This window comes from Polypterus senegalus, chromosome 18, assembly GCF_016835505.1.
Source record: "Polypterus senegalus isolate Bchr_013 chromosome 18, ASM1683550v1, whole genome shotgun sequence".
Lineage (NCBI taxonomy): Eukaryota > Metazoa > Chordata > Cladistia > Polypteriformes > Polypteridae > Polypterus > Polypterus senegalus.
The window spans coordinates 21,799,480-21,814,122 of NC_053171.1; the positions used below are offsets into that span (position 1 = coordinate 21,799,480).

Consider the following 14,643-nt stretch of genomic DNA (forward strand, 5'->3'; position numbering starts at 1 on the left):
AGTGAAATTAGACATTGTAAAGAGATCAGAAGGAATAAAGGAATTTTTTTACACTCATTTTTTTGTCACTACAGTACAGTATATTTATGTCATTTTCCTTTTTCTGTGGCTTAGTTGTGTTTTTATGTTCTAGCTAATGATTTTGCAAATGTGTTAGGATAGGTAAGTGACTTAGGCTAGGGTGTGTTTCAACTTACACCGAAATTCGGGTTACATTACTGTTGTAGAAACAGAACTGTGTCGTAACCATAGGACCGCCTGTACATGCATTATACTGAAGTACCATAAGTCACATTAAGTTTAGCTCTCTAGTTCTTCAAATAATAAACAGGGCACCTTCTCACACTTTTCTAGACAGAGGTAAGTGTAATTTGACTATTATATTTAGCCAGCTGAAGAATTATTTTAGTTTCAGATTACAGATAGGTAAAAAAAGTTGATAGGCAGACATGGAAGAATAGAGGGAAAAAAATTCACAAGACAACTGAGACTGAATCATTTAATATTCCTACATCCAACTAAGCAGGAGAATGACTTAGTGAAACGACTGCACTTAATGTACTATCTGGAGATATTTTTTAAATACCTTTGCCATTCAGACAGGGTGAACCACAATGGGGCATTTTTAATATCAGAATCTTTACAGCAGTATTTTAGTTACAGTTGTCCACAAACAAGACAGAATGGATTTTATATTCCCGACTAAGTATATATATTAAAAAAAAAAAATCACAGAACTTGGTTGCTCAGTGGTCAGGTGTTGCTGAAACAGTACAGCGGTCCTGCACTGAAGACAAGGAAAGTCATTCAATTGTAACAATGCAAATTTTGTGGAAGACAATGCTAATTCTTTGTAAACTTCATTTCAGTTGGCATCTAAACACATTTTACCCGAGTTTGTATTAATTAAATTTGCACTTATCTTTCATCTAACCCATTTATCCAGCTCAATGTCTCAGGGATAACTTTATAGATGTAATGGTATTCAATGTATTTAAACAAATATTGTTGGTGCTATCAGTTTTATCAGAATGTACTCTTTGCCAGTCTAATTTACTACCTTCCTAAAAAAAAAAAAAAAGTTTAAAACCTAATTCTCTTTAAACTCTGTTCTCTTTGCTATGACCAAGAAAACAAGCAGAGACTTCTTCTTTGTAAAAAATCATTATCTCTTTTTGGACATCTTGTGAGGAGCAGTGGAGGGTTTGTAATGAGAAACAAATGGCAGTTAATGTTGGTTGTGTTATGGAACATAAAACACTAAAGCTGGTCAAGTAGAAAAATTCTTCTTAATGGATTTTTTTTAAATTGAAATGAAAGCTGATATGTAGCACTATCACAAACAACACAATATTCTAAAATATGTGCGATTGTTATTATATACTGTACATAGTAACGAACAATTAAAATTGTAATACTCGCAGTAAACTTCACACAAAAGGGATGATGATACTAGTGGAGGCACATACAGTAGGTCTGTGATTGCATATAGTCAATTTTTGCTAATTATCAGGTTGGACGACTATACGTCAAACATTTATCTATATATTTTTTTTCCCCATACTATTTCTTCAAAATTGCCATGTTTTAGCCAAATCACTTTTGAGGGAACACAAAGACCTTAGTTTGCTCTTTTTCGTCACAAAGTTAAATAATACACAAACAGCTTACTTGGCGTATTAACTTTGAGTGCCTTCAGTCTGAGAAGGTGCACGTTCAAGTGAATAAGTGCACCAGTGCCAAAACTCCCGTTGATACAAAGATGTGCGCCTAGCTTAAGACTTGTGTTCCTTTTTTCTTGTGAAATAACTAATAGCAAATAGTGTTGAAGTTTAGGTAGTTTGCTAGTTTCCCCATTTTACCCCAAATCAGAAACACAAACTTGTGTGTTAGTGGGGGTCATTGCTACAATTTATGCCACTGAGAATACTGTGGATGTAACATTTCTTCCATAAATGCCTTTAAAAAGCACATGACGAGTACAGAATAGACTAATGTATCAGTCTTCTACTAGACCACTAGCAGCTAAAATGACTCCTTTGGCATCAGGCAGTGAGTACATGATCTCCTTTATAGTTCCATAGTCTTAGCTTCCAGACTCCATGCTGGAAAGCTAAAAATAGTGCTACATTCAAATACGCTTTGCTATGTTTGATAAACTGCTCATTGTTTATTTAAAAACCAGATCAGAAATTCTCCATTTAGAACAAGCCACTATTGTTTCAAGTTACTATGCTGGTGCTAACAGTCCAGACACACACCTAAAACATTTTTCAGACATTTTCCTCAATTACAAAGTAAAGCATCTGATAAACCAGACTACCTGGATCTTTCACTTTGTGCAGTTTCCAGGGCTTCTGTTCGCGATTTCAAAAGCTGGTCAGCCTCGTCCAGCCTAACTTTGAGGACAGCAAGCTGGGCATCTTTTGCAGAGACGGCTTCAGTCAAATCATCAACTTGAGACCGTAGTTCTCTCACAGTCTGATCAGTTTTTGAGTTATCAGCATTCCACCTGTCCACTCGGGTACGTGCCTTATTCAGATCTAATTAGATAGAAATATGAAATAACCACTGTTCTTATAGTGAAGATGAGGAAGAGCAGTTCAGCACTCAAAATCTGATATCAAATAAATATTTTTTTTTACAGAAATCTGTGCCTGAAACAAGTTACTGTATTATACTTTGCATGTCTTATTACAACTTACCTTCTTGTGTCTCTTTGAGCCTCTGGACAAGCAACACCATTTCTTGGTTCAAAGATGAAACTTCATTGCGTAGAAGCTTGTTCTCCAGTCTGAGATTTGACAACACATGTGACTGACTGTCATCATTTCCAGATGCATTCGAACTGTTTAATGTTGTTGTTTCTTCACTGGAAAGGTCAGAGGCTACTGGTAACCCAGAATCTGAGCTCTCTGGTGTCTCTAGAAAGAATGATTTTTTTTGTTTTTGAGTAATCTACCAAAAAATAATATTTTTAATATGTAATTTCCCCCTCGTAGTTTGTGGTGATGGCAGAGAAAAATGTTTTCATGCAGGATGGACATAAAGTTGTTAATAGACTAGGCATCTATGGTGACCAACACTGGACAACAGTAAACAATATCAAACATATCCATGAAAACAATCATACATTACTTGCGTTGCATAATCCACATCAGGTCATCTAGTCATATGTTCACAACGTCCCAAGCACATGTATTTTATACTAAAATATTGTTAAATATGCCACCTCCAGAAAAAGTTTACATGAACGAAAATGAAACACACTTGAGCATTTGAATTTAAGACCTGCCTCCTGTTATTACATTTATGTTCATAGCAGTGAGCCACAAATGGAGTACCCCGAGATTACTTAGCGGCAGTCTGTGAAATGGCACAGGTGAATTGACCTTCTGCTTGCTGAAGCATTTCGGGTATGCACAAGTATGAGGCATATTCTCTTCGTGATAACGTTTTCACTTCCTTTACTTTCACTTTTAAAGTTTAGTTGTATTCATCTCTGAGTGGACGCTTTTTATTGACAACATGTGCAGCACAACGTTAGCCAATGTAGAAGCTTTTATTGGGCTGGGCTCCTGGCCAATGAGAGAGGCAGAGAGGTAAGTCTTCAGTTCAAATGTTTGGACAGATCTGAGCACATTCCATTTTTGCTCACAAGACTGTTTTCCAGAAGTAGTTTATTTAACAATATTTTAGTTTAGAGTTTGTGACACTGAGAACATACGACTGGATGCCTTCACACATGGAGGACGCGACAGGAGTATGGCAAGATGTTTTTTGTGGACTATTTGATATTACTCACAGTTGTCCAGCATTGGTCAACCATTGACTCCAATTATATCTAGAAATGTTCTCTCTGCTCTGCATGGAAATATGACATTAAAAAGGGGTGAGGGTGTAAGTAACATATGAAAAAAATAAAACGACTTTTGGGTGGAGTACTCTTTTAACTAACAAACTAGAATACATAGTCAAATCATTTCTGAAGTCTAGCATTTCATTTAATTTACTTTCTGTTTAATGGGTCTTTTACCATAAGGCTACTACAACCAGCAGTCGGTAAATTAAAAATAAATAAATAAATAACACTTTCCCGTGTTAATTAAGCAATTCCAACCCTAGTCACTGAAGCAGTGCAACACTCTTGGAAATGCCACTACATAACTTGGTTAATAAGTCACAGATCTACCTTGATCAGGACTCTTGCCCGAGTCATCTTCTGAAGCCTTTATGCTATGTGTGCTGGTGGAGAGTGAGCTAAGGCTGGATGTCCGTGACAACTCTTGTGAGGAATGTATCTTGGACTTTTCTTTCTTTGTTTCCACCTTCCCATTTATTGTCTTATCTGAACTATTCAGAAAATCAAAAAGAAGGTCATCATCCAGTTCTTTTTTCTGTGGTCGAACAAAGTGCGAGGAGGGCCTAGATGATGCATTGTTAGACTCCACAGAAGTCTGTGGGGCAGATGAGATGTTGGCTGTCCCAGCCAATAAGGTGGCCTTCTGTTTCTTAATGTTATCTGCAGCAGTGGATATAAAGCTAGGCGTTTCAGGTTGTGATGGTTTTTCTGAAACCCGATGCTTGTATACTGAGGAATAAGAGTTAGTCAAGTCTTCATTGTCAAATGATGTTGCAGAAGCACCAACTTGCTGCTTACTAAGTGCTGTAGCTGCCCCTTGGTCTACCCGATTTAGAAAGTCCTCTGCTTTTCCAGCAAATTCAGTAAACCAAGACATATTGATGGCTGGATTTTCTTCATACAACACACATCTTGAAAATGTATTCTTGCTCCCTAAATGAAAGAAAAACAAAACTGAAATTATTGTCCTTCACTTAGAATTTTTTTAATCTGCCATGGATATTATGATTTAATAACTATACAGTAACTTTAATCCTTGGATACTAAAACACTTAACTAATAGTTGTTGGAGTTGCTTAATACGTTTATAGAAGTACACCATCCACCCCCGTATTTTAAGTGAGGACAACAGGATCCAGAAAAAAAGCACAAATGTATTTGAATTGGCAAATCGGTTACAAATTGTAACCTTTAAATTTTAAGTGAAGTATTTAAAGTGAAAGCACAGTTCAAGAATAAATAAAATTTGTCTACCCAGAATGAACAAAAATGTATAATTCTAGGAAGAATCAAACTGCAGATGTTGTGTGAAGAAATCATTCAGTACACTGAATGCATCCAAGCTAGACACTCAAAATAAATGGAAACAATACACTGTGAATAACAGCATTCAAAATAATGAATCTCAACATGCAATTTCATAGTGATGCCTACTATAGATAGAAGAAATTTCCAGACAGAAACTGTTGGTCTGTTGGTGTCTGCTAACCAAAATTTAATCTGAGAGAATTTAAACACAATTTAGGTTTAAATGAGGAAAACAAATAGGATTTTTGTTTTAATAATTGTGAATTTCCCCTTGGGATTAATAAAGTATCTATCTAATACATTTGATATTATTTGGAAAGGTAATTTGACAAGTCACTTCTGTCGGACGCATACATGAATGCAGGAAACCTACCCCAACCGTACTGGATAGAGTGGTAATGCATTTCAGAGTACAATCACTCACATGGATCCAATTTAGAGACGCCAGATAATCTACCCTACACATATTTAGGACAGGAAAGGAAAACAGAATGTCTAGAGAAACAGGAAAAATGTGCATGTTGTGACCAAATCTGGACTTGAACAAAAATCAGCATGAACTTGGGGTTCTCAAGTCCAAGCGCTTCAAAAATATCTCAATATATCTACTGTGAAAGGAGGATGCTCCTAACCTGAAATGGAACTTTGTGAATTAAGTGGTCAAAATTAATAAAACATTTCCAGGAATCATCTGACATCCTAATCATTGCTTAGTATGGGGGTGCCCAATGCATCGATCGCGATCGACCGGTAGATCGCGTTGCATTCCAAAAAATTTTTTTTAAACGTTAGTCTATCATATATCCTCCAGTCCGAGATCTCTTCTCTTTTAAAACACTGGTCATCCCGCACACACACACACACGAGATCAAACGCTCGAGCTACTGCAAAACTCTGGCTGTGATCTAGTTAGCCTTCCAATTTATATCAACTAAAGAAGGGATTTTAAAAAAAAATTGTTGGTTATTGGCTGGATGTGAAATTGGAAGAGGATTTTTTTTTCTCACAATGTCACAATCGAAGTGCGTTTTGTCTGATCTGTCAGTCTATCATTGCTATTCCAAAAAAGGAAAATGTGGAAAGGCACTGTCGAACTGTTCATAAAAACTACGAAACTGACTTCCTTCCGAAACGTGATCTGAGAAAGAAAAAGGAGAGGGAACTAAAATCGCAGTTAATTGGACAGCTGTCATTTTTCACTCGGCTGAATTCAAAAGCTCCTTGACTGCATTATTCGGCTCTACTTATTTATGCGAGTCAGCCTTTTCCCACATGAAGATGATTAAATCCAAATACTGAAGTGACCATAAATGTATTGAATTGTTATTGTGCCATAAAGGTTATTCAGTTATTCAAGGTACAACAACATATATTTTATGTATAAAGTATACTCAGTGTATGTACTGTACATATACAAACCGGATTCCAAAAAAGTTGGGACACTATACAAATCGTGAATAAAAACCGAATGCAATGATGTGGAGGTGCCAACTTCTAATATTTTATTCAGAATAGAACATAAATCACGGAACAAAAGTTTAAACTGAGAAAATGTATCATTTTAAGGGAAAAATATGTTGATTCAGAATTTCATGGTGTCAACAAATCCCAAAAAGTTGGGACAAGGCCATTTTCACCACTGTGTGGCATCTCCCCTTCTTCTTACAACACTCAACAGACGTCTGGGGACCGAGGAGACCAGTTTCTCAAGTTTAGAAATAGGAATGCTCTCCCATTCTTGTCTAATACAGGCCTCTAACTGTTCAATCGTCTTGGGCCTTCTTTGTCGCACCTTCCTCTTTATGATGCGCCAAATGTTCTCTATAGGTGAAAGATCTGGACTGCAGACTGGCCATTTCAGTACCGGATCCTTCTCCTACGCAGCCATGATGTTGTGATTGATGCAGAATGTGGTCTGGCATTATCTTGTTGAAAAATGCAGGGTCTTCCCTGAAAGAGATGACGTCTGGATGGGAGCATATGTTGTTCTAGAACCTGAATATATTTTTCTGCATTGATGGTGCCTTTCCAGACATGCAAGCTGCCCATGCCACACGCACTCATGCAACCCCATACCATCAGAGATGCAGGCTTCTGAACTGAGCGTTGATAACAACTTGGGTTGTCCTTGTCCTCTTTGGTCCGGATGACATGGCGTCCCAGATTTCCAAAAGAACTTTGAATCGTGACTCGTCTGACCACAGAACAGTCTTCCATTTTGCCACACTCCATTTTAAATGATCCCTGGCCCAGTGACAATGCCTGAGCTTGTGGATCTTGCTTAGAAATGGCTTCTTCTTTGCACTGTAGAGTTTCAGCTGGCAACGGCGGATGGCACGGTGGATTGTGTTCACTGACAATGGTTTCTGGAAGTATTCCTGAGCCCATTCTGTGATTTCCTTTACAGTAGCATTCCTGTTTGTGGTGCAGTGTCGTTTAAGGGCCGGAGATCACGGGCATCCAGTATGGTTTTACGGCCTTGACCCTTACGCACAGAGATTGTTCCAGATTCTCTGAATCTTCGATGATGTTATGCACAGTTGATGATGATAGATGCAAAGTCTTTGCAATTTTTCGCTGGGTAACACCTTTCTGATATTGCTCCACTATCTTTCTGCGCAACATTGTGGGAATTGGTGATCCTCTACCCATCTTGGCTTCTGAGAGACACTGCCACTCTGAGAAGCTCTTTTATACCCAATCATGTTGCCAATTGACCTAATTAGTGTTAATTGGTCTTCCAGCTCTTCGTTATGCTCAAATTTACTTTTTCCAGCCTCTATTGCTACTTGTCCCAACTTTTTTGGGATTTGTCGACACCGTGAAATTTTGAATCAACATATTTTTCCTTTAAAATGATACATTTACTCGGATTAAACGTTTGATCTGTCATCTACGTTCTATTACAAATAAAATATTGACATTTACCATCTCCACATCATTGCATTCAGTTTTTATTCACAATTTGTTTAGTGTCCCAACTTTTTTGGAATCCGGTTTGTGTGTATATATATATATATATATACTGTATATATATATCTACCCTCTATTGTAGGAATGAAGCTGGACAGTTTGACATTTGTGGTGGAGCGATGGGCTCTGAGCAGACTCCTGTCAATCATGGAGAATCCACTGCATCCACTGAACAGGATCATCTCCAGACAGAGGAGCAGCTTCAGAGACAGACTGCTGTCACTGTCCTGCTCCACTGACAGACTGACTCCTTAAACTCTAACATTATTCAAAGTTATTGTCTGTTTTTACCTGCATTTTTATTACTCTTTAATTTAATATTGTTTTTTTTTATCAGTATGCTGCTGCTGGATTATGTGAATTTCCCCTTGGGATTAATAAAGTATCTATCTATCTATCTATATATGTATATATATGTGTATATATATATATATATATATATATCTATATATATATATCTATATATATATCTATATATATATATCTATCTATATATCTATATATATATATATATATATGTATATATATACTCTCAAAAAAGAAACGTCCCTTTTTCAGGACTGTGTATTTCAACAATAATGTTTTAAAATTCCAAATAACTTTAGAGATCTTCATTGTAAAGGGTTTAAACAATGTTTTCCATGCATGTTCAATTAACCATAATCAATTAATTAACATGCACCTGTGGAATGGTCGTTAAGACCTTAACAGCTTACAGAAAGTAGACATTTAAGGTCACAGTTCTAAAAACGCAGGACACTAAAGAGACTTGTCTACCGACTGTGAAAGATGCCCAGGGTCCCTGCTCATCTGCGTGAGCGTGCATTAGGCATGCTGCAGGAGGCATGAGGACTGCTGATGTGGCTAGCTAGGGCAATAAATTGCCATGTCCGCACTGTGAGACGCCTAAGACAGCGCTACAGGGAGACAGGAAGGACAGCTGATCATCCTCGCAGTGGAAGACCACGTGTAACAACACCTGCACAGGATCGGTACATCCGAATATCACACCTGCGTGACAGGTGGCCACAACAACTGCCCGAGTCACACCAGGAACACACAATCCCTCCATCAGCGCTCAGACTGTCCGCAATAGGCTGAGAGAGGCTGGACTGAGGGCTTGTAGGCCTGTTGTAAGGCAGGTCCTTACCAGACATCACCAGCAACAACGCCGCCTATGGGCACAAACCCACCTTCGCTGGACCAGACAGGAGTGGCAAAAAGTGCTCTTCACTGATGAGTCACGGTTTTGTCTCACCAGGGGTGATGGACGGATTCGTGTTTATCGTCGAAGGAATGACCGTTACACCGAGGCCTGTACCCTGGAGCGGGATCGATTTGGATCGATGGCTAGGGCCATTCCCCCCAGAAATGTCCAGGTACTTGCAGGTGCCTTGGTGGAAGAGTGGGGTAACATCTTACGGCAAGAACTGACAAATCTGGTCCAGTCCATGAGGAGGAGATGCACTGCAGTACTTCAAGCAGCTGGTGGCCACACCACATACTGACTGGTACTTTTGATTTTGAGCCTCCCTTCATTCAGGGACACATTGTGAAACATTTTTAGTTTATGTCTTATGGTGTTGACTCTTTTAGTGTTCATACAAATATTTACACATTAAGTTTACTGAAAGTAAAAACAGTTGAAAGTCAGAGGACGTTTCTTTTTTTGCTGAGTATATTGCTGAGAATCTGAAGTCTAACTATGTCAAGTAAAAAAACATGAAAAAATTAAAAGAACATTCAGTACAACAGATGTTTTGTTCATTTTTATCACATAAGCATAAACATATTATTCAGGTTTGATTTGCTTAATTTAAAATTTCCCTTACTTCAACATAATTACTTTTAACAGGAAAACCACTGCGAACCAGACCAACATCTTGGTATTAGTGGAAAACTGTTATAAGTAAAGTCTATAAAACTTCTGTGCTTGTTCTATAAACAGAAGAGCTATGTAGTACAATCTATCATATTTTAAGAGATGTCAAAAGTGAGTGACTTTAACAAAACAAGGTGAATACTTGGCCTGACAGTATACTAACACACAATTATGGTGAACTAGTACTAACACCAACCACACCTTTTTGAAGCATGCCCTGTTTCAATGCTCAGTTTTAGACCAGCCGGACTGTCTCCGCCTGAAGAAGCAATTGAAGCAGTTACCCTTAACTGTACTGATCACTGCACAGAGGGTAATAAGCACTTACAAAACTATTTCACAGAACTGACATTACGAATTACACTTAGTCTCCGGTAAACATGAAATCGGGGCATGTTCACTTTGGCGCCAGTACAAATTCAACGGTACTTTACGCCTTGTAGGGTTGCAGATCCTCCTCCTGATGGCCTCAGATACATTTCATATTTGGACCTGCCAATCGCTTCCTTTGATTTTATTGTAATGTTTCTATAACGTCGCCAGCGATTCATCACCCTTGAGTCGAGAATGACATACTGCTGAAATACTTACTATAATATTAAAATATTGAAACCGATCAACAGATTCGTCCCATGTTTTGCCCATTTTACCCAAAGCCCAGATGCGTTCCCAATTGTCCCGTCGCCTGCTGGCACCTGATGTGCTTACTGAACCCGTTTGTTTATCTATTTCAGCAGACTCACTTTTGTTACACCGTCGCTTCTTCTTTCCGGTTAACTTCCCGTCATTCCCTAGCAGTAACCACCAAGCACGATGAAAAAACGAGGGAAGGAAATAATAATAATAATAATAAATAAAACAAAACTCGTTAAACAAGATTTTTAGGGCTGATAGCTTTCGGGACAGCCAAACCCCATCAGGCCACCTCCATGGTCATGTTGGTGACGTGTCTCCGGAAGTTTCACGTTCTCAAGCCCAGCGGTGGGTGCCCGGTGAGAAGCCTGCCGTCAATTTACTATACTAAAGAAGCTCTGACATATAGATGTTGCTTTTCACACTGACTATTGTAATTTATTTATTTATTTTTACAGACGAGAGTTTAAACCTGCGCCCTCGTTCTATTGTCTCTTTTTTGATATACAGACGAGAGTTTAAACCTGCGCCCTCGTTCTATTGTCTCTTTTTTGAAGAACGAATTTTCAGACATATTGATAAGGCTGTTCCTATTCTTTTTAGCGACGGGCAGCCCTCCACCGAGCGTAAAGAAGTGTATAGCGCACTTGACGGAAATTTTCTTTCTGAAGGACCACCAGTCTGCGCGCCGGCATTGATTTCTTTTCATGAGGGCACTGTCGATCGTGAAAAAAAATAATCTCTCAGTGCGTTTACATGCACTTTAATAACGATTATTCATAAAACCTGGTTTCTAAAATGCCATGTAAACCATTATTCCGATTAGCAGGATAATGCGGCTATGTAAGCCTTTAACATGGATACAATCTATTTACTGTATGTCCGTTGCACCTTGTTCACTTGTTTAGCCTTACAACCGGTGTTAGCAGCAAACGGTAGAAGCTCCCAGAAAATACTGGGCAAATGCTCGGGTGATTGCATTACGCCTTCACCTGGTTGATGTAATCAATCTCAAAATTTCAGACATTGCTAAATGTATGCTGATAATCTGAATATACAGTGCTAAGATTCGCGGCACAATCGCAGTAGCAGTATTGCTGATAACGTGTTAACAAATAACGAGTCTTACGTAGTTAGATTACTTTTTAAAATAACGAGTAACCTTATTATACTGAAGTAACAAATACATGCGTTATTATTATCCCAGCAGCACTAGGCGAAACGCATACGCACCGCTCAATCGCACAGCCATGCAGAAAAGGGAGTGCCGTGTGCAAACAGGTAACAGAAAGTTTAATTCTAATCCAGTTTGCTGTGATGATAATGATTAGTGGCTCAGGTCAGGGATGTGAAGAAAGGAGGGTTGTTACATCCATCCATTTTCCAACCCGCTGAATCCGAACACAGGGTCACGGGGGTCTGCTGGAGCCAATCCCAGCCAACACAGGGCACAAGGCAGGAACCAATCCTGGGCAGGGTGCCAACCCACCGCAGGGCACACACAAACACACCCACACACCAAGCACACACCAAGGCCAATTTAGAATCGCCAATCCACCTAACCTGCATGTCTTTGGACTGTGGGAGGAAACCGGAGCGCCCGGAGGAAACCCACGCAGACACGGGGAGAACATGCAAACTCCACGCAGGGAGGACCCGGGAAGCGAACCCGGGAGGGTTGTTACAATATTTACTTAATGAAGTGAAGGACTTAATGTATTTATAAAACACAAGAAAATTATCACAGGCTTCGTGCTTGTTTTTGGGTTCAGGGTTGCCAATATTTACGTTTAACTCTCTCTCAATCTCACTCTCTCTGTATCTATCAATTTTTTTATTTTTTTATTTTTTGGTTTAGTGATATCAGAGTGTTTTGCCTAAGGAGTACTCCAGAAGCGTTCTTGTGCATGTAAATGGAGGTTTTTAAGAAATCTATATTAGATACTGTATTATAAACGTGTATGACTGTTAGACATTACGCATGTTCTAGTTGTACAGCATACAATTCACCATGCACTATACAAAATAAAGGTTGTTAAATTATCTTACCCTCTCATTTAGGGCAAAAAAACTCCTGCCATGTTCCAGCATTACACCTAAAATGTGTGCCAGCCCTGTATTGAACTACACTCCTAATTTCTTTTATACTGGGTACCTTTAGCTTCAGGGACATCTCTCCATCAGACCAGAAGATTACAGATAAAAACAATATAAAAGATAAAGCCCACACACCAGCGGGTCTGTTACTACGGTATATAATAATTTATTTTCAATTAGACATCTTTAGTTTATCATATAACTTGTGCAACTGTTGATGCACATAGAAGAGGTGATCCAACAAGCCAGATTACCATGTTTTCTTCTTTTCTTTTCTTTTTTTCATTAAGTCATTTCATTATTTTCATTGTTCATAAGTCTTTAAAGGAACTGCTTCATTGATTTGTGTATACAGATATTTTGTAAATCTTTCAATATACTGTAATGGCTTATCAAAAGGTGCATGCTTTGTAAATTATAGGAATATTTTAATCTAATGGCCAAACCTCAAACACACACATAAACTGCCATAAAAAAGTATTTCCTCCCTTCTTGACTTTCAGCAGTTTTTGCTTATTCCAGGTCCACAGGCAGGCTTCAACCTAACTAGGCCCAAAACTGGGACCTGGATTTTAAGGTTTAAAATATACTTTAAAGTCCCAACATATCCTAAGATGAAAAACTGTGGCACCTGTCTCTTGTAGAGTCACCCTGAAACAAAGAATCTTTATAAATGAAATATTTATTTAAAAAAAACAGAGAAAATTAAAAATGATGACAAAAATGCACTAAAGAGCAAAAAGATTTTGTTAAAATTTGCAATCTAAGGAAAACAAATCCCAAACAAATAAAAAGAAGAATCCAAAAGCTGACCAGAAATAATTACAAAACTAGAAAATCTAAGCAAAAAAGCAATATACACAAAACTCTTCTACAATCAAACTCACTCAATGAATCAGCATTGACATCTCTGAGATCTCAAAAAACAGCCAGGAGGAAGACTCAGGGCCGGTGATATCAGGATGGCTCCCCCTCTCTCAAAGTATAAGGGGCAGAAGAGAAGAATTTGTTACACATAGATTTTAAATTAAACATAAAACTAACAATATAAACAAAATTATATAAACACCTTAAACACACTTTAAACAGAATAGACATTAACAGACAATGTAAACCTCAGCTGGGGAAAAAACCCTGACCAAAATACTGTATAACACAAGATACCATTCTTCAACCAGTTCTCAGTTAATCTTTCTCAGTCACTCTTTATTTAATGGTTGTAATAACAGATACTACCATAAGTAAGCTGCTTTTTGTTAACTTTGAATTATTTTTCTTGTTTTGATGTTACTCCTGTCAGATGTGTGTATTTGTTATTTGCACTTGATCATTTTAAATGTACTGCCATTTACTCTGCTGCTGAGTCCTTCTTCTGGCTTTATACCTCGGTCAGAAGTGGAGCAATGAGTTTGTAGTGGAATTTGTAAGTATTTTTTTTCTCTTGTATGTGAATCTTTTATATTGAATTGTTAGATTTTAAGCTTGATTATTGCACATACAGTAGTGTGAAAAACTATTTGCCCCCTTCCTGATTTCTTATTCTTTTGCATGTTTGTCACACAAAATGTTTCTGATCATCAAACACATTTAACCATTAGTCAAATATAACACAAGTAAACACAAAATGCAGTTTTTAAATGATGGTTTTTATTATTTAGGGAGAAAAAAAAATCCAAACCTACATGGCCCTGTGTGAAAAAGTAATTGCCCCCTGAACCTAATAACTGGTTGGGCCACCCTTAGCAGCAATAACTGCAATCAAGCGTTTGCGATAACTTGCAATGAGTCTTTTACGTCGCTCTGGAGGAATTTTTGCCCACTCATCTTTGCAGAATTGTTGCAATTCAGCTTTATTTGAGGGTTTTCTAGCATGAACCGCCTTTTTAAG

General features: G+C 38.0%; 1 protein-coding gene across 3 annotated transcripts in view; it reads right to left on the reverse strand.

Moving 5' to 3' along the window:
• golga5 (golgin A5) overlaps nt 1-11,909 on the reverse strand; it is a 29,917-nt gene extending 18,008 nt beyond the window's left edge. For 2 of the 3 annotated variants that reach the window (XM_039741216.1, XM_039741213.1), the window contains exons 1-4: nt 11,892-11,909; nt 4,193-4,795; nt 2,706-2,924; nt 2,324-2,543 (exon numbers count right to left, since the gene is read on the reverse strand). In XM_039741216.1, the coding sequence (XP_039597150.1) occupies nt 2,324-2,543; nt 2,706-2,924; nt 4,193-4,739 (986 nt within the window). In that variant the 5' untranslated portion in view covers nt 4,740-4,795; nt 11,892-11,909. Of the gene's footprint in view, nt 1-2,323; nt 2,544-2,705; nt 2,925-4,192; nt 4,796-10,768; nt 11,197-11,891 lie in introns of those variants that run through there. The other variant, XM_039741215.1, reaches the window with a different exon arrangement.
• Nucleotides 11,910-14,643: the final 2,734 nt, after the last annotated feature.